At 34.6% G+C, this 21,512-nt stretch overlaps 1 protein-coding gene across 1 annotated transcript; it reads left to right on the top strand.

Annotated features, from left to right (window-relative positions):
• Positions 1-1,371: 1,371 nt before the first annotated feature.
• Positions 1,372-3,438, top strand: LOC111916824 (3-oxoacyl-[acyl-carrier-protein] synthase I, chloroplastic). The gene is made up of 6 exons (XM_023912483.2): positions 1,372-1,968; positions 2,045-2,650; positions 2,732-2,845; positions 2,917-3,018; positions 3,096-3,162; positions 3,252-3,438. The coding sequence occupies exons 1-6, from the start codon at positions 1,516-1,518 to the stop codon at positions 3,317-3,319; spliced, it is 1,410 nt and encodes a 469-aa protein (XP_023768251.1). The 5' UTR covers positions 1,372-1,515; the 3' UTR covers positions 3,320-3,438.
• The last annotated feature ends 18,074 nt before the right edge of the window (positions 3,439-21,512 follow it).

Here is a 21,512-nt window from a genome sequence, read left to right as displayed (position 1 = left end):
TCCATCCCGTATATTGTCTTGATAACATCCTTCCAAAGCTCTTGTTATCTAGACTTGAATCTCCACCACCATTTACTTAGGAGTGCTAGGTTGTGTGCCTTTAAACTGCCAATATCGAGTTCCCCATCCTCTTTCTTAGACAAAACTTTATCCCATGCGATCCATGACATGTTTCTTTTATCAGTTGAACCACCCCAAAAGAACCGACATCTCAATTTTTCAAGGGTCTTTATTATCTTCATTGGGGCCTTATATAGTGAAACTAACCTAAACTTCCTAGGACTAGTTTAAACAATGTCAATCTACCCCCAAATGACAAAGTAGAAGCCTTCCATTTGGACATTTTTTATTGGAATTTCTCTATAAGTTGGTTCCAGTGTACCGTTCTAGCAATGCTCGCACCTAGTGGCATCCCAAATATATGAATGGAAAATTGTCGATTGAATAGTAGACACTTCTCGAAAGCCATTCAATCAAAACATTACTAACTCCCAACCCGAAAATCTTGCTTTTAGCCATATTAACTTTCAGTCCTGAGGCCAATTCAAAACAACGTAGAATTCTGAAAATTTTTGGGCGTTTGGCATTAACCAAGAACCAAGGAATATGGCATCGTCTGCATATTGAAGATGTAATAGGCTGGGAACCATTGTTTGGCAGTTGGATACCCTGGAATATACTTTTCTCTTTGGCCTCTTCAATGGCAATGCTATGACCTTCCGCAACTAAAATGAACAAAAAGGGGATAGAGGGTCTCCCTGCCGCACTCCGCTCTTTAGTGGAAATTCCTTGGATGCCGCACCGTTAATTATTACTGAGGCTCGAGCTGAGGAGAGACACCCCATGATCCAATTAATCCATTTTTGCTCGAAATTCATTTGTGTCATGATTGAGTTGAGATATCCCCAGTTAAGGAAATCAAATGCTTTTTCGAAGTCAACCTTGAACATGAATGTTTTAGCTTTTCTTTTTCGAATCCAAGAGATGAGTTCATCAAAGGGGTCCATCCAAGATGTTATGATCTTTGATGAAAGCCGTTTACTTATCTTTTACTAGCTCACAAATAATGAGAAAATGATTATTCCACACCCCCACCGAATTTTTTTTACATATTTTAGAGACTCAAAAAAAAATAGTAAAAGGAATGCACTAACTTAACATATAGCTGAATTAAAATTTGGATCTAGAAAGCAAATACATATTATTTAATTGCCTCGTAATTAATATCAAAATTAAAAAGATATTGTAAAACATACCAACATTATTAAATTGTGTTTTACATACTAAATGCTAGCCACGTTTTAACATAAAATGAAAAAAAGTAAAGTTTGAAACTGAAAAATAATATAAAAAAAGGCCTTGGGAATAAAAATGTATTGAAAAAAAAAAACAATGAAAATATGAGTATCATTGAAAATAATCGTCTATAAGATCATCAAAGATTAGACTGGTGTGTCGAGCAGGGAAGTATAGATCGATGTGTAAAAGAAAATAAGGTTAGACTGACACCCAATAATGGAAGCTCAAGCTATTCTGCTGTTACCAGTTCCTTCGGCGCCAACAATCTTCAAAAGCTCTTCACCGATAATTATGAAATCACAAGCACCAATCCGTGCCACACGTCGCCAGTTACTAGCCTCCCACCCTTCAGCCATCGCACCGAAACAGGAGAAAGATGCTAAAAAACGGATTGTTGTAACGGGTATGGGTCTCGTCTCCGTCTTTGGGAGTGACGTCGGCATGTTCTACGATAGCCTCCTAGCGGGTGAAAGTGGAATCAGTTTAATAGACAAATTTGATGCTTCATCATTCCCAACAAGGTTTGGTGGCCAAATTCGTGGATTCAACTCAAAAGGTTATATAGACGCCAAAAGTGACAATCGACTTGATGATTGTCAAAGGTATTGTATTGTTGCGGGGAAAAAAGCTCTTGAAGATGCTGGTCTTGGAAACCAAGAACTCTCCAAAGTTTGTAATTTCTTCCATTTTTCATGTTTCTAAACATTTGATACATTTTGTTACAGTAAACTTTGATGGTGTGCAGGTCGAGAAGGATCGGGCTGGTGTGGTTGTAGGATCAGCATTGGGAGGTGTTACGATCTTTTCTGATAACGTCGACTCTCTGATGGAGAGAGGTTATAAGAAGATTACACCTTTTTTCATACCTTATTGCATATCAAACATGGGTCCTGCGTTACTTGCTAAAGATCTTGGCTTTATGGGACCGAACTACTCCATCTCAGCAGCTTGTGCGACATCCAACTTTTGCTTCTGTGCTGCTGCTAATCATATCCGTGAAGGGAAGGCTGATTTGATGATTGCTGGTGGGGTCGATGCTCCCATTATTCCTGTGGAATTGGGGGGTTTTGTTGCTTGTCGAGCGTTGTCTCAAAGAAACGATGATCCCCAGACTGCTTGTAGACCGTGGGACAAAGACAGAGATGGGTTCGTTTTGAGCGAAGGTGCTGGTGTTTTGGTAATGGAGAGTTTAGAGCATGCAATGAAAAGGGATGCTCCAATACTTGCTGAATACTTAGGAGGTGCGGTTAATTGTGACGCTTATAATATAACTAATCCGAGATTTGATGGGCTCTGTGTTTCATCTTGCATCCGAAGCTGCCTTGTGGATGCTGGTGTATCTGCAGAGGAGGTACTTCAGTTTTATGTTAAGAATGTTGAAAATTAAAAGAGCTTCATACATTATCTTTGTGGAGCTAAATCTTGTTTGTAGGTAAATTACATCAATGCACATGCAACTTCAACGGTGGTAGGAGATCTGGCAGAGGTTAATGCTCTCAAAAAGGTGTTTAAAAGCAAGGAAGGGATCAAAATGAACGCTACTAAGGTGAGAACGTCCATCGTCAACTTTGTCTCCTTAGTTTTATGTTGCGTATCTTATTTTGTGTTTTTCTGCAGAGTATGATTGGGCACTGTATGGGAGCAGCTGGAGGTCTGGAAGCAATTGCGACAATCAAAGCTATTAAAACAGGATGGTTGCATCCCACTATTAATCAATTTGTATGTGCTACTTACATTCATATTTGTTTGCGTTTTATCATTTGAGTTCGATCTTAACGTCCTCATCGCAACTGTAGAACCCAGAACCTGCAGTTGAATTCGACACAGTTGCAAATGAAAAGCAACAGCATGAAATCAATGTTGGTGAGTTGGTTTCTCTTTGTCCATGGTTCAGATGTCATGTTTAATAAAGTTAACTTATTTAATCGCTTTTGTTATGCTTATGCATGCAGCAATTTCAAGTTCGTTTGGCATTGGTGGACACAACTCCGTAATAGCATTCTCAGCATTTAAAGCATGATATGTTCATCCATAATTTGTCAAATACATCATGGCCTTTGAGGCACTTGATAAACTTGTCCAATGTGTCGGTGCATATTTACAGAAATTTTCGATGAAATTAATCGATGAATTTGTTCACCATCAAAATAGTATTTGCTAAAATAGTTATATAAACAATCTTTTTTTTTAAACGGCAAACAAATTAAACAAAAGCTTGAACGAATACCCTGCGTTCGAGCTCCACAAGGGATTTCAAAAGAAAAATTAATACATTCTCTTATCAAATACACACACCTTATTTAAATTTTTAATATTTAATTATTAAACACACAACCTTTATTATTTATATTACTCATGATTTGATATTTTATCAAATAAAAAAGACCGTATAATAAATAAAAAGTGTATGAATCTTTATAATGCGTTTAATGTAAATATAAAATAATTGAATTACCAAAAGAATAATAAGCATATAAATAATTAAAGTTTATACGAAAACATTATATAGTATAAAAATATCTATATATACAAGACACTACAAGGTTAGGTTTGGCACAAGCCTTTTTTTCCAAACCAGTTTGGTCCCAAGAATCTGTTCGGTTCTCGTCAAACAAATCAACAACGGTTAACGATTACACCGGTTCGCCAATGAATACATCCGATCCTATGCGCATCCATCGAAAACCGATACAAAAAAGCCAACGAGCTTGGACTTTTGTTCAATTTGTTTTGTTATTTATTTTCGACAATATATGCATTTCACAATCGTAAGTTTCCCATTTTCTTAAAAAATGTGGATTTTCCTAAATTTGGTAATATGTTATAAGGGAGAAATGACACAAAATGTCCTACAAAGTTTTTAGTGTTGGTCTGTTAGACTCTAAACTATTTTTGTTTTTTACGGGAACATAAAACGGATACATACCTCTTTTTTGTCACCTTCACTTAAAACATCTGATATAACATGTAACCGTTATATTTGAAACACATGTGGCACCCATATCAGTATTGATGTGGCAATAATAATAATAGAACATATGGCTGAGAAACACTACTAGAAATAATTGATTACGGTGACGACACCTATCCCGATGATTTTTTTCGTCGTTAAAAGAAGGGCTATATCGACGACAAGTCATCGCGATATCTTTTGCCAACTTTGACCATAAATGTTTGGCCTGAAAAGTTATGCAAAAGACATGTCGTCGCCAAAGATTCAGCGGGACGACTTTTTTCGCAATCTTCTGAAAAACCTATGCTGACGACAAGTCGTTGGTATAGGTTACGATAAATGTTATTTTCATTTATATTTATTTCATGGTGCAAAAAATCGATACGACAGAGTTTTTTGGAAGCTATCCCGACGATTTCTCGTCAGCATGCCACGTGACGATCAGCGTGAAATATTTATCGTGACAACTTGTTGTCGGAACAACCTTTTAATTTTTAATTATATTTTATTTCACCGACGACGAGCAGCATGTACACTCTCGATCCTTGTTCTCTTCTTTGTTAGTGATTGCTCAACTTTTTTACTCCGAATTTGGGTTTTTTTTCTAGTTGCCTTTGATAGTCATTTACCACCGTCTGCCCTTCACCACTGTCGGTCCTTCAAAACCATCGGTGACTCCACTCTTCTTCCAGCTTCTATCCTTCACTGCCACCACAACAGGTAAGGATGGAGTGGTTTATCTTTATTTTTTCTTTTCTGATTTGGTGTTTATAGGTTATTAAAATACATATGAAGCAAAAATCTTAACGCTTAAGTTCACATGCAACATATTGTTATGGGTAGGATCCTTAACTCATATTCAGGATCCTCAAATATTTCTAAAGCCTCAAGATCCTTAAACATATCCTAGGATCTTGTGTATTACCGCTAATATTTCTAACACTTGTAAGAACTATATTTTCTTTATTTTTCTCACATGTGTAGAGCTAGTCAACACAAGACTCATTCTTAACGGATAGTCATATCAACCAGACAAAAGACCTGGAATACCAAGTCAAATAACATTCATATGTTGATTTCGGAGGATCCCGGATTTATCCGACTTCTTGTTACTTACTCTAGACTATAAATAATACATGTATCTAGCACACAACACAGAAAATTAGTCATAGCATTACGCTTGTACTCGTATTACTCTTAATTTAAAATCAATTAAACACATCAAGGCAGATGATTATTATCACCTCCAAAGGTTTTATGTCGGATATCCTACAAAGGATCAAGGGCTTTCCTTGTAACTCACTTGTGTCACTTTGATTACCATTTGATACTTACATTACACTAACACCACAACCTCTCGTACGATTTGGTTGAATTACAATTAATCAACTTTTGACCAAACCAATTTGGCGCCTATCCTGGTGCAATGATGTTCGTAATCATTAGAGAATCATGTCTACCCAACCGAGCTTATCCTCTTCCTCAAATCCTCCCATTTCATGTAAAAATCTTCCTCCACCCCCAGGTGGAGTTCCCAAGAAGACCTCTAAGACATCGAAGAAAAACACCTCTTTGCTCGCTACCCAAGGATTTCAGGATCCTCCTGTACTGATTTCTAATAACGAAATCCTCGCTATGACGAAGAGACCGTAACGACAAGTCACTCAACATCAGGAGGATAACAGAGCAATACCTAATCAAGTGAAGAGAAGGAGGGTAAAGATCCATAAGCCTTAAGAAGCAGCACCCTCGATCTTGCAACCCAAGATCCTGAGTTTTGACAACACATGATCCTCAGCGAACCGCCGCGAGATAGGATTCTTAATACCCGCCTCTGTCCCCGCCTAGGACATGGCTCCAACAAAGCAAGCCCATACGATCCAGCATCCCGAAGAAACCTTCGTTACTCCCAATAAACATGATCCTGGTAACTTCGTCAATAATAATACCTTTACCACTAACTATATGGTTGTTGGCGCAGGAATGAGCCCGATTATGGCCAAATAACTTCGAAAGCTAAGAAAAATGATCTCAAGCATACCTGGAGTAGTCCAACCTATACCAGAAGCCTCCCCAATAAACCACATGATCTCAAGATTCGCTCCTTCAATCGCTGACACCGAGGTCCCAAAGCACTTCCAAACTCCAAGTATGAAGCCCTATGACGGGACCACAAATCTCGAAGAACATGTGGCATAATACACGGAAAGAATGGAGATCGTCCCCATTCCCACACACTTTAAGGATGCTTGCATGTACAAGGGTTTTGGTTCCACCCTCACAAGAACTGCCTTGAAATGGATATTAAATGTTCCTTTTTTTACTTTATTACTTCATTTGCACATTTAGTTAATATTTTTAACAACCAATTTTCTTATAGTAGAACACTAAAGAAGATCACTAGTGATCTCCATCTGGTGGTCCAATATCCTAAGGAATCCCTCAGGGACTTTGTTATGGAAGCCTTCAAAATGGGACTAAATAAAAAATCTCATTTCTACGAAGACCTTGTAATAACTCCATGCAAAAGAACGGACGAAGTAAGGAGCAGATCCCTAAGCTTCATAAGGCTCGAACAAGACAAGGAGATCCAAAATAGGAACACCCACCAAGCTCATATAGTAATACCAATAGGAAGGCCGAATCCTTGGCCTAGAGATCCTATAAATCTAATCCTTATTCCAGACCCGATCGTCATATGATTAATGACCTTGAAGATGAAGAGGAGAAAGAAGAATTTCCTAAGATCACTGAATATTGTTTTTTTTGGATGTTTCAGGTCTAATATTTGCCATGCAGGATCTTGGCAACAAAGTGAGATGGCCAAGAAAGGGGGAAAAATCAAGCAGCTGTAAAGAAAAGTCCAAATGGTGTGCATATCACGAGGGCTTTGGTCAAATTACAAAAAAATTTAAAGCCCTAAGAAGAGAGATTAGTTACATACTCAAGAAAGGATACCTCGAGGAGATCATCAGAAGAAGAAATGAAATATCCAAACAAAAGGATCAAGATCCTCATAAGATAGTAGAAAAACCAGGATCGCATGTAAAAGATACGAGTTTGCAACGGGGTCATTTGGAGTTCCTTCGTCATGAAGCTGAGGAAAATCGCATTGCGAAAGATTTGACAATTCTTCAAACTAGTGAGGAGAATTTGCCATCAACTGTGGATGGTGCTCCGAAAAATGAAGGCGAAGATCGGCCAGAAATATTTAGACGAAGATTAGTGTTTTTTTTGTTGCAATGTTTTTTTTTCAGTCAATGTTTTTTTCATTGTAATGTCACTTTTATTTTTTTTCGTTGTAATGTAGTTTTTAATTAGTATTTATTTTAATTATGTGTTATTTAATTTATATGTTTTTTAAAAATTATTATGACATAAATTAAAAAGATAAAACAAAATAGAAAAATGGAAATTAAAAACATAAAAAGTAAATTAAATAGAAAACGATATATGTTATTACATGTTATTTGATTGTTGCACATTTCCATCTTGACTGTTATAACACCAAAAGTATGAGTAAGATGATGAGGTGAACATTTTGAGTATGATAACATGTTGCTCACACCCATCAACCTTAACAAAAAGTATGTAATCATAATCTAATTATTAAAATTTATAATAATTAATAGGGTAGTGTTATTCCTACCCTTGATTTTTTCTTTGTACACCCGTAATAATTGTTTTTTAGGTGACAGATTTTTATTCAGGCTTTTACCTTACGAACCAACCAATATATGTATAAAATGTTAATTTTGAAATATAGAAATTTATATTGTCTTTAATATAAGTTTTTGATTTAAATGTGAGCTTTTTCTATAAAATCATAATACTAAAAAATGTGAATACATTAATCCAAGATAAACAAACCCACTAACCCACTGTTATCCAAAATATTTATATTTTATATAAACCGATTAAATAAAAATACGTTAATTATAATTAATAAAAGAAATTAACACATTCAATGATGCTGACTAAACACAATCCACAATCACTGACACCACCCTCAACAACAGTCGGTATATTGCCGTCACCACTAAACCATCATCAGAAATTGCCTGAAACTTCCATTGGCAACCACCGGAGTCTAAAGACACACACACACACACACACAGATTGAAAGAGAGAATGAGAGAATCAAGGGTTGTTGACCACCTCTAACCACTGCCATCACTACCATTGACCACCACTATTTTTGTAATGACGTAAATTTTCAAACCAATTTTTTCATTTTAAAACCACATAATTCTCATAACATATCTCAAAAAAATCCCATTTTTTTAATTTACAAAACGCAACTCCATAATTGTTTGATTAATAATCTAGGATCCTCAAAACATAACTTTTTCTTTGGTGTGTACAATCGAACCAATGCCTTCCCATGATCCTGAGAAGAACCTGAAACACATATCAAATAACACGGTAAGCACGAAGCTTAGTGAGTTCCCCAAAATACCACACACATCATGTTAACCACTCGAAGCTAACTCAATACGACCTTCCGGTCAATGTGTTCTAGTGGAGACCCTCCGGTCCCACACTCAGATGGACCCTCCGGTCCTAACTCAATAAGCTCATAATAATAATACTCAACATAAATCACAAAGACATAATGCAGAATATCAAATACACAGATAAGCACATAAGACATCTCAGTCACACAAAGATACCACTCATGGTAAGTATAGTGAAAAGACTCACCTCGGATGATGAATAGCTTCTAGAGATGTTGTTGCTGCACACCGACCTCTAACACTGGACCAAGATTCACAATTACCCAATTAACATCTAAGTCCAAACCCTCACTCTTTAGGTCTAAAGTGAAGGGTTTTGAGCATTCTAACACTCCTAAGGTGTACATGTAACCCTAAATACCTTGGATCTATGTTTTCTCTATTATAGATGCAAATATCAATTTTCCAAGGTATTGTTCTAACTAGCATAATATGAAGTACATATAATATAAATTTGTAACGACCCAATTTTCACGACCAAAAATTTCATTTTTAACTCAACATTTTAGAAAACATTTGTGAATAAACATCCTTTGATCCCATCATTTCATAAACATAAATCGTGTCTGAAAACCAAAACGTAAAAACAACCATAATGTCAGAGTACAAGTCCCTGAATAACTCATGGTGCGGAAACAATATGCGTGTATGATGTGCCACTACCGCGCCAGCTCTTTCCTCTTCGAAGAAGAGGTAGCTGAAAACAAAATTGTAATTTGTAAGCACGAAGCTTAGTGATTTCCCCCATAATACCACATACCATACAATCATATAATGAACAGCTAGGAGATACGGGCCTCGCCCACACTCATGGAGGTACGGGACTCGCCCACACTCCGCTAGCTGGGAGATACGGGCCTCGCCCACACTCCGCTATCTGGGAGATACAAGCCTTGCCCACACTCCGTTATCCAAGAGACACGGGCCTCGCCCATACTACGCTATCCGAGAGATACGAGCCTCGCCCACACTCAGCTACTAAACCATATCATACAAGTATCACACAGACAACGAGTATAAACGTTTCCACTACACTAGCATATATCATCATCAAACTCAACTATGAGATATGGGCTCTGCCCACACTCCGATACTATCATATCATCTATACCGGCCGGCCTTGGTGCCTTAGACCCGTTCCTACTGGAAGGAAACTCACCTCGAAAAGTAGTTGTTGAAAGTTTGCTTGCTAGACGGCTGACTGTTGCACCGGTAATCCTCTGGCTATAAATCCATAACATAGATTAGTCACTCATAAATACCCTTAGGTCAGTGACTGACCTACCCCTGGTCCAAGGTCGACTCCTTGGTCAAAGTCAACTTCAAGTTGACTGGACTCGCCGAGTCATGGCACAGACTCGCCGAGACCCTCTCCTATTAACACAGTAGTAACTCATCAAGTCCCTCTTCCACTCACTGAGTCACCCACAACTCACTACTTGGGACGATTGGACCGACTCACGATCCGACTCGCCGACTCCGAGAACAACTTGCCGAGTCCCACAAGCAGATCTCCTACTCGATTCCAAATCGTCACCAGAGCATCCATCTTGAAGATTTTGGGTTTCTGGGACCATTGCTACACATTAAATTGCTAATTCTGTGTGCAGCCAGGAAGGATTAGAACTTCTACACTTAAACCCGTCTTAACTCGGTAACAGCTCATATGACTCGCCGAGTGTGAAGAAAAACTCGTCGAGTACTAGGAAATCTTCAAAGGACTCGCCGATTCGTTCATCCAACTCGTCGAGTCTAAGACCATCTTCATAGAACTCGTCGAGTCCACTTTTGGAACTCATCGAGTCCCTTCAACTCTTCACCCATACAGACCAAATCTGAGACATGCAACGGTTCCAAACCATAGATCTAAGCTCTTAGGCATGCTTATCACGTAAAGTTGCAAAATTTATGTGCATGCATGGCCCTATGAGATCAAAAAGGCAATTCCAAGCTGTTTATGAGGTTATGCACTCAATAGGGACCTCAATCACTTCAACCACAGAGACTTTACACTTCTAAGATGTCCATAAGGTCCAGATTTGAAGTCCTTTCAGAACATAGAGCATAAACACATGGAGTTTGAGGTTTTAGGGCTTGAAAACCACCAATTTGGGACAAAAAGGGGATCTAATGAACTAGCGATCAAGGTAGGAACTTTTCTACCTGATTGAAAGCTTCTCACAGTGTAGATTCCGGATCTACCTCCCCTCCTTTTACTCTTCAACCTCCTCCTTCTTCTTCTAAGCTCCAAACTTCCTTTACAAAGCCAAAATCACTCACAAGAAGAATATGGGGGATAGGGTTTTGCTCTACAGCTCTCTGGAAGTGTTAGGGACAAAGGAGGCCAAGTTAGAGCATTTAAATAGGGTACAAACACCCAGGTTAGGGTTTTTTGCCCTGACAGGGTCTACTCGCTGAGTCCAGGAACCGACTCGCCGAGTCCACAGCTTAGACCCCGCGTCTTATCCCGCTTCTACTCGGCGAGTTGGTCCTCCAACTCGCCGAGTCCAAGACAAAAAATGCGATATTTAAAGAGTTAATTACAAAGAATACGTACTAAGAACTAGGTGCTACAAAATTCTAGTAGAATTACATACCTCTTTCTTGTAGCTTGATTCCATGGAGCTTAAGAGCCTAGTTCCTCAAGTGTGACACCTTAAATGGTTCACACAACATCACCAACATCTTCGAATAACTTGAGAGAAAAGGTTCTTATGCTCAAATCGGCTAGCCCTCATGTGTACACATACTAGTGCTAATTTCTTGAACCATGGGGTCCTTATATATTTTGGCTATTAGGGGTACACCATGTAACTCATGTCTTTCCATATTATTCATGCTCCATGGGTTACTCCATGGGTTTAGCCCAAGATGAAAAACTATGGATCATAATCCCGCATATTTAAGAATGAATGATTTACACAATCAATCCCCATATATTTAATTAGTCTCCTTTTGATCATAATATAAATTCCAAATTAATTCTTAATCAATACTAATTAAATAATATGATTTCATATTATTATATTAGAGCTTATAATATATTAACAAATCATAATTATCCTTTTCTCACAAAAGTCTATCCAAATTGTTCCGATGCCATGCAACCCAAATGGACCATGCCAATCGTGTGAAGTACATACCAATTATTAGTTATAGACTTAGACACTAATCCAACAGTATCCCACTTGGATAAGTCTAATACTATTATTGTGTATGAGTTGAAAACCCGACTAGCAATCGTAGCTCTTAAAAGCTGTTGTCGAACTCTTAATAAATCAATGACGCGTCCATTAGATAAGGGATCATATATTCCTCCATTCTAGATATCATATGGACTGAGACATGGATTATAATCATTCTCTCTGTCCATTTGTTGTTTCCCGATTTCCGATTTATGACGACCAACTAACTGAACAAATCAAATCAGTCCTGGCTTGGCCAAGCACTTCGAGATGTCATCACTAAATCATCGAGGGGCCCACAGATATCGCTTTTATCCCTTCAAGGGTAAAAGGAATTGATAAACTTCAACTCATATGATTGTTCTACTACTTGTTGAATCATACACAAAGACACGTTTTATAACATCGAGTTGCCAATGCGTTTTCGTACAATCAATGTATAACCAACTCATAGGCAACAAGTCATATCTCTAGGTTTGAAGAATATAAGATATTATCGTCTCATGATTACTCGTGATAAAATCCATAAAGTGAGTCAAATGAGCATGGGTTTAATCCAATACTCAGAACTTATGAGCACTCATGAATGTTGTAGCAACTCTTGCTATGTCCCATACCTTTGACATCTACAATCCTACTTCATTACAGTCTTTATTCATATCTACTTCCAACAAATGACCGACTGTGGATGGTGCTCCGAAAAATGAAGGCGAAGATCGGGCAGAAATATTTGGACGAAGATTAGTGTTTTTTTTTGTTGTAATGTTTTTTTTTCAAGTCAATGTTTTTTTTGGTCAATGTTTTTTTTCAGTGTAATGTCGCTTTTATTTTTTTTCATTGTAACGTAGTTTTTAATTAGTATTTATTTTAATTATGTGTTATTTAATTTATATGTTTTTTAAAAATTATTATGACATAAATTTAAAAAATAAAACAAAATAGAAAAATGGAAATTAAAAACATAAAAAAGAAATTAAATAGAAAACAATATATGTTATTACATGTTATTTGATGTTGCACATTTCCATCTTGACTGTAATAACACCAAAAGTATGAGTAAGATGATGAGGTGAACATTTTGGGTATGATAACATGTTGCTCACACCCATCAACCTTAATAAATAGTATGTAATCATAATCTAATTATTAAAAATTATAATAATTAATAGGGTAGTGTTATTCCTACCCTTGATTTTTTCTTCATACACCTGTAATAATTGTTTTTTAGGTGACAGATTTATATCTAGGATTTTATCTTACGAACCAACCAATATATGTATAAAATGTTAATTTTAAAATATAGAAATTTATATTGTCTTTAATATAAGTTTTTGATTTAAATGTGAGCTTTTTCTATAAAATCATAATACTGAAAAATGTGAATACATTAATCCAAGATAAACAAACCCACTAACCCACTATTATCCAAAATATTTATATTTTATATAAACTGATTAAATAAAAATACATTAATTATAATTAATAAAAGAAATTAACACATTCCATGACGCTGACTAAACACAATCCACAATCACTGAAGCCACCCTCAACAACAGTCGGTATATCGCCACCACCTCTAAACCATCATCGGAAAATGCCTAAAACTTCCATTGGCAACCACCGGAGTCAAGACACACACACACACACACACAGACTGAAAGAGAGAATGAGAGAATGAAGGGTTGTTGACCTCCTCTAACCACTGCCATCACCACCATTGACCACCACTATTTTTGTAACGGCGTAAATTTTCAAACCAATTTTTTCATTTTAAAACCACATAATTCTCATGACATATCTCAAAAAAATCTCATTTATTTAATTTACAAAAAGCAACTCCATAATTGTTTATTTAATAATCCAGGATCCTCAAAGATAACTTTTTCTTTGGTGTGTACAATCGAACCAATGCCTTCCCGCGATCCTAAGAAGAACCTAAAACACATATCAAATGACACGGTAAGCACGAAGCTTAGTGAGTTCCCCAAAATACCACACACATCGTGTTAGCCACTCGAGACTAACTCAATACGACCCTCCGGTCAATGTGTTCTAGTGGAAACCCTCCGGTCCCACACTCGGGTGGACCCTCCGGTCCTAACTCAATATGCTCGTAATAATAATACTCATCATAAATCACAAAGACATAATGCGTAATATCATAATACTTGAATTAAAAGCAATAGTTGTCCCATGCTCCAAGCATGTACACTATGTTTTTCTAAACACTAGTCATGCCATACACCAAGTATGCACACTATGTTTTTCCAAAAATTAGTTATGCCATACACCAAGTATGCACACTAAGTTTGTCTATGATCTTTACTTTATGAAATAGATCGATTGAACATAATTCCAATGATTCTCATTTCACAATCCCAAATCCTTACCGCAAATGAAAGAATTCTGAATCCTGCCATTACCTAAATATGTTAGATTCTAAACTTATATGCATTGATCCTCTTGTAATGATTATGCACAAAGTCACAAAGACTTGTCAACATACATTACAGAGTATTCCAATGGAGATCATTCCATGGAAACGAAGTCTCTAATTCAAAGTACATTGCTTTGAACATCCTTCATGCATTAAGTTTCCTAATCTTACACAAATTTAATGAATAACTTCCACCTATGGGAATATTTCCATATACACATTTTGACTATTACTTCTGACCAAGAGTTACCTCTTTTCAGAATATGTCAATATGGTCCTTCCAAAATTACACTATACTTCCAACTGTCCTTGAGCAACCAATCTTTGGTAAACCTTAGATTATCCTCGGCAATTGCTTAATCATTTTAGTCATATCCAATTCTAGACTTTTCCCCTCTTAATGCCCTGAGCATTTGGAAAATTTAGAAAGCGTGAATATTATAGCACATGCAATCGATCCTATATCCGAAGCATATGGGATATGATTCATGATGTCTCACATAAAGACTAGACCAGTCTTTTGCTATAATATTTATATTTCTATTTGTCATGTTCTCAAAATTCAGATTATGAAAAGGGATTCCTTAATCATAATAGAATTTTAGAATGCAATTAATGATCCCATATATAAAATTTCCTTATGTTGATCATTCCAACATAAAATTCATATATATATATATATATATATATATATATATATATATATATATATATATATATATATATATATATATATATATATATATATATATATATATATATCATTGACTAAAGATGATTAAAACCTCAATCTAAGCTTTTAGAATTAAAATGGAGTATAATTTCCTCTCCCTTAATTATAGCAAAACAACTTTTTCCCAATTGAAACTTTTTTTTTCTATAATTAACATTGCTAATTTGCAACACTTACCATAATTATCATGCTCCCACTAACATGATGATTATTTACATAACACTTATGCTCTCACTAGCTTTGATATGTACTCAGAAATCAGTTGGACTTCTAGAAATCAATACTTTATTGACTTTCTTACCAAAGTTCAGACTTCTGATACGAGATGCTTTGATAAAACTTTATCAAGATCATACACCTTTCCTTAGATAGCACACATGTGTGTCTAAACAATTTCAGAACTATGCAAAGGGATTCCATAATCATAGTCTCAATTGTTTAGACCTTTGTCATTCCTCACAAGTCCATGTTAGTGTGCCGGTTAACCACACACACTCCACTAACGACTTTAAGGATGAAAATATCACAATTTCTATCTACCTAAAATCTACGTAGTGAAAGCGTTTCCTCACCATCATTTTCATGAATCAGAGAGAAACCTTATGACACTTACATTTCATGGTGTATGTGTTCCTATCCATGCGAATTTGCCAAAACCATCATCACAAGACAAGGGTAGTGACAAATCCAAACTCATATGAATTGAACTTGTGCAGTCTTAACTTATGTCCACCTGCCAGCACAAGGGTCTGCCATTGCTTCCAAGTTGTTAAATAACTAATTGAGAAATCTCATAACTCATATGCAAAGCCAACTTTAACTGAAATGGGCATAGAATTAGGAATACGTCAACACGATAGGTTATAAACCTCACGTCATGTGCTAGTGATACACTATAGGTTTTTATTCTTGATTAGATCTTGAAACTTTTTCAAGATCTTTAAGACTCTCACTATCCTTTTGACATATAGGATTCACTTGCCAAATATTCAAGAGATAGTGCAGATTCTTTATCAATACAAACACTTCACACAATTGACCTTAGTTGGTCTTTGTTTTGTCCAAAACATCACAACTTACCAATTTCAAATGTACAAGAGTAGGACAAACTTTACTCTTACATTTGACTCTTCATAACTCTACTTTTTATCTCTCTTAACCCCTTTTCAAAACCCTAAAATTCAAATTTTGGCCTCCAATATCATCACCCTCGACTACGGTTGTGATCACGATCAGCCTCCACCGCCGTCAGTAACCCTCTTATGAAATAAAGCGTGTAATTATCTGTTATACGTCTCTCTCCACCTTAAAATCAAAAGAACTCCAAAATGTGTAAAGTAGTTGTCGATCTCCTCTCCATTCTATATCTTTCTTGGCCGCGTCTCAGTCCTCTATTGTTCGTTTCCATATCTCCGCCTTCTTCATCTGATGTTTTTTTATGGATTAAATACGAATTTAGGAATTTTTTTTCTTCAGATCAATGTATATTTGTATGTGTCTGCTTTGGATCTGTATATAACTATATATGAATCAATCTCTGTATTTTTTTGTTAAAACCGTCATGTCCATCATCATTTTTGGGTTGATAAATCTAGATCCAAATCTAAAAACTATATTGATTGTTGTGAGCTAAATGATTTTTTGTTTACTTTTTCTGCTTTGACGTGTAAGTATCTCTCGGATTTTTATTTGAAGCTATGAAGCTAGATATGGATTCTATCCAAAATACAAAGACATGCGTGTTTTCTTGAAACATGTATATGTTAGATCTAAAGTCATTAAGGCATCGGATTTTACAGATATAAACATTCCTATCTTCTGTTTCTTGGATTTTCATATGTACCGATAATTTTGTTTGGGCTGTTTGATGAAAAAGTGAGTATATATATGACTATAAATTACTGAAAATGGGCAAATAGTTCTAGAAATAGTTACGCTAATTTAACGTGTTTTGTATTTTGTCTTTTCAGATTGTAAATTCTTGTTGGATCTCGAAGTTATTATTTAGAAGAATTTGTTGTGAAGGATGTGAACAATTCAGGAAGAGACCATGGATATTTACTATTCTTTTTGTTTTGTCTTTTTTTTTATTTATTTAAATTTGTTTGTAAGGTGATTAGTGACGTTATCTTGACTTTTTTTCCCCTTAAATTTAACATAATTTTGGCAACTATAACTCTCTTGTTTATATTTTTTACAATATAAAGAACTATACTAACAAATAACTCTTTTATTTCATTTAATTGATACAATATTTCCATTACCGGTGATTAGCTTCATAAGTTTGCCAAATCAACATAACTCTTGCTTTAACATAACAACTGATTTAATTTCTAAAGCTGTCATTTGTATATAGCTTTATAAAAGTCGAGAGGATTAATATCCTTTTCGGGATCTAAACATCTTTTTACATTAATTTATAAAAAAATATTTATTGGTTATACCAAATAATAGTATTATTTATTCACATTCTTCAGGATATTTTTTCTACCAAAATAACATTTCATAAATGATTTATGAAACTACAAAATGAATAGAAAATTATATTTAACTCTAAACATAACAGTACACATCATTATTGTTACGTATATTTCAAACTAGGTGTAAGACCCATGTATTATATAGGTTAATTTAAAAAAATTAAACATAAATGTCTAAATATTTAGAACTTTGGATTTATAGGAAAATTTAAAAAATGATGAATAATTAAAGTTGATTTTTTTATCTTTTAAATTTAAATAAATAAACAAAATAAACTAATGAGATTTAATTTGGAAATTTTGAAATAAGAAGGTAAGTCTATTAATGAAATTGATATTTATTTATTACTACATTTATTGTAATTACTATATTAAAATGTATTATGTGAAATTTATTAAAATAGAAAAACCCATAAAATTACATGTGGAAATAAAATTAATTCAAAATAACCACAAAATGACATTTGACAAATTAAATGAGAGTGTTACATGTGACAAAAAACCTTCATTTATTAAAGTAGATTTCCAGCTTTACTTTTCTCCAAAAGAAAAATATACTAAAATTACGAAGATTTTCTTTTTCTTTTTAGATAAGCTAATATGGGGAGAAACAAAACATAAATAGAGATGAGCTACCATGAGTCCATGACAAACTCACATACATAGCTTTTATGTCTAAATGCTTAGATTATATATCTAGAATTTTTCGAGGTTAAAATATAAAGTTACTTTAAATGGATTATATTTTATTAAATTATGTTGTATGTATTAAGAACAAAATATTCATTATATTTCGAAGTTGTCATTTTGAATTTTCTATAGACAAAACTGTAAAAATAGTCCCTGTGGTATGTATTTTTTTGGGGATCTAGTCCAAACCCCGATTTTTTTGGTTTCATGGTCCTTTTAGTCATGTTTGTATGTAGATTTGGTCCCTCGTAAAATTAAAATGACTAAATTGCCCTTATAATTTCTAGTCTACATTTTTATATTTATTTTTATACTTTGTTAATTTAAAAATAAAAGGAAAATAAAATAAAAACAAAAACACTCGACCTGTCGACCATACCCTAATGGTTCTCTCTCTCTCTCTCTCTCTCTCACACACACACACACACACACACATCAGCCATAGTGTTCCCTCTCTATAAACAAACACAACACACCTTTAAGTCAAAAACACACATACACACAACTACAACTCAATCTGGGCTTATTTAAGATCGATTCTATTCAATTTTTAAGATCCAAATGAAGAAGAATATGTGTGATTTCCCATCGAACATCATCAATATAGGTTTATTTGAGATCGATTTTGTTCAACATCAATTTGGGCCTCTTCAGATCCTCTCCAATGCAACCTTCATCGACCCTCTGTCAGGCTCCTAGCCGCCTTCTTCCGTTACTCATCAAGGGACTGCCTCACCAATTGCCATTATTTGAAGATCGAGAATACATTCCTCCCATGTTAGATCAATACCAAACACCATTTATGAAGTATGAATGGGCAAACTGAACATCAAATTGTGCACCATAACTTAGCAGAATAGAAAGCTACAAGTACCCATCAATATCCTTATGTTTTCATTTCATATTTGGGACTGAATTTGTTGAGAATTTGGTTAGAATTAAAGAAGATAATGTTACCTAAAATTTCAATATCATAGCCAAAAGTAGAGCCTCCAATAACAGCAAAAATGATGCCATAAGTTGTGACTTTCTTTTCATATTTATATGCTCTCTCGTTCGCCACTCTTCCTGGTCCGAAAGACCCTCCCTATGACGAACATAGATCTGGAAGAAAGAGAATAGGAGAGGGCATTGGTGGTTAGGATACATTCGATTTATCCTTTTTTGAAACCTCCATCTACATTCTCATTGATCTGGAACACAACTCTCTCTCTCTCTCTCTCTCTCTCTCATTGATCTGGAACACAACTCTCTCTCTCTCTCTCTCTCTCTCTCTCGGTTTTCTATAGGAGATTTTAGACAGAAAAGATGAGTAATTTGGAATGTACTTTTGTGAATTTGGTTTATTGGATTGGTTTTTATTTTCACGCAAGAAAGAATACAGACGTTTCCGAGAGAGAGAGAGAGAGAGAGAGAGAGAGAGAGAGAGAGATGGGCCCCTTCTTATTTTTTTAATTATTAAAATAAATAAATTAGTATATTAGATTTAAAAAGAAATGAAAAAATAAATAAATAAATAAATACCCCAAGGGTATTACAGTCATTTCATTATTCAGATGGATCAAAAACACAACAAAATTAACTAAAAAGAACCATAAAACCAAAAAAAATCGGGATTTAGACTAAAACCCCAAAAAAAATACATACCACAAGGATATTTTTGCAATTTCGTCTTTTCTATATCCACAAAGTTATACAAAACGATGTATTACTTATTTTTATAAATGAAAAATGAAATGACGACTTAAACTAATCGTGACAAACAAAATTTTAATGTAACGTATCTTTTTAGTATTTAAGAGAAAATATAATAAAAATTACCAAATTTCAAGCATTAATCTAAAAAAACCACAATTTTTTTTTACTTCAAATTTTGAATTTTAGTATTTTGGTTAGTTTGATTTTTATATATATAAAAAACAAACCAAAGCAAAATAAATTGAGTTTTCAAATAAATATTTTGGTTCATTTCTTCTTGCTTTTTTATATATAAGATAGTCAAACCAACATAATTGATTTTTCATTTTTTTTTCGCTTTTGTATATGATGTTTCTAAAAAAATATCATTTTTAAATACGACGTTCTGAACAAACATCATTTTTTAAGATTTTTTTAAAAAATACAATGTAATTTCTAACCATTAAACAAAGTTTGTTAACAACTATTAGTGAGAATTGATTCGACTTGACAAAAACAAAAATCTAATTGAAAATTTTGATTTTTTCGTTTGAATTGTTTTACTTTAAAAAACAATATAGTTTATTTTGGATCATTTCTTCTTTTTATTTTTGGTTTTATATATATAAAAGTAAACAAAAACAAAATAATTGTTTTTTTTGGATTTATATATGATTTTTTTCAGAATACAATGCAATTTTTTTACCATGAACGAAATTTGTTAAACCCTAGAGTGAGAATCGTTCATTTTACCTTTATGAAAATTAAAACGAAACCAAAAATTTTGGTTTATGCATTAGGATATAAAAAATTATATGTTTTTTTTGTTTCAGTTTATTTTTATACTTTAAAATTCTAAAGTTGTAGTTTTATCGAAGTTACATACATTGTTAATAAACTCACACCATAAAACTTAAATTTCAATATACCTCATGAATATGTTTGCAAAACTGTTCTATTTCGTAGAGAATAAGGTTTGCAAAAATACCGAGACCATACAAAACACAAATAGGACAAAAAAAACAGAAATTGTACCAAAGTAAACTTTGTCGAAGAAACTATTCGTTGCAGCCGCATCGCGCGGGTACACCACTAGTGTGTGTGTGTGTGTGTATATATATATATATATATATATATATATATATATATATATATATATATATATATATATATATATATATATATATATATATATATATTCAAAGGAGAACATTTTTTAAAATGTGAACAATTGAGAACAAACCCCTTATTTATTTTTTTATACCATACCCACCTATCCCCACCCACCCGTCCCATCTCACCCACTCTACCAATATTAGGCATTTTGTTTCTCCCGTCTTTCTCTTCATTTCGGACCACAATTGAGACCACCGGACGTCCGCCGAATCATGTGACCTCCACCAGACCATCGCCGAAATCTCATAACCACCGGACCCACTACAATGTTCTTCGATTTTATTGTGTGCAACTCCCTCCACCTCACTCGTCCCCTCATCGGAAACCACTTTCATATACTTTCCTTGACCTTCTTTCCTCCATAA

Source organism: Lactuca sativa, chromosome 1 (genome assembly GCF_002870075.4).
Source record: "Lactuca sativa cultivar Salinas chromosome 1, Lsat_Salinas_v11, whole genome shotgun sequence".
NCBI classification, from domain to species: Eukaryota; Viridiplantae; Streptophyta; class Magnoliopsida; order Asterales; family Asteraceae; genus Lactuca; species Lactuca sativa.
Note: the sequence above shows the minus strand (reverse complement) of the source record. Positions and strands in the feature narration are given on the sequence as shown.

Bases quoted from the DNA above. Each gene is read 5' to 3' on its own strand.
- LOC111916824 (XM_023912483.2), top strand. From the start codon at position 1,516: ATGGAAGCTCAAGCTATTCTGCTGTTACCAGTTCCTTCGGCGCCAACA. The intron at 2,651-2,731 runs GTACTTCAGTTT...TCTTGTTTGTAG, and splicing joins CTGGTGTATCTGCAGAGGAG to GTAAATTACATCAATGCACA. The intron at 2,846-2,916 runs GTGAGAACGTCC...GTTTTTCTGCAG, and splicing joins TCAAAATGAACGCTACTAAG to AGTATGATTGGGCACTGTAT.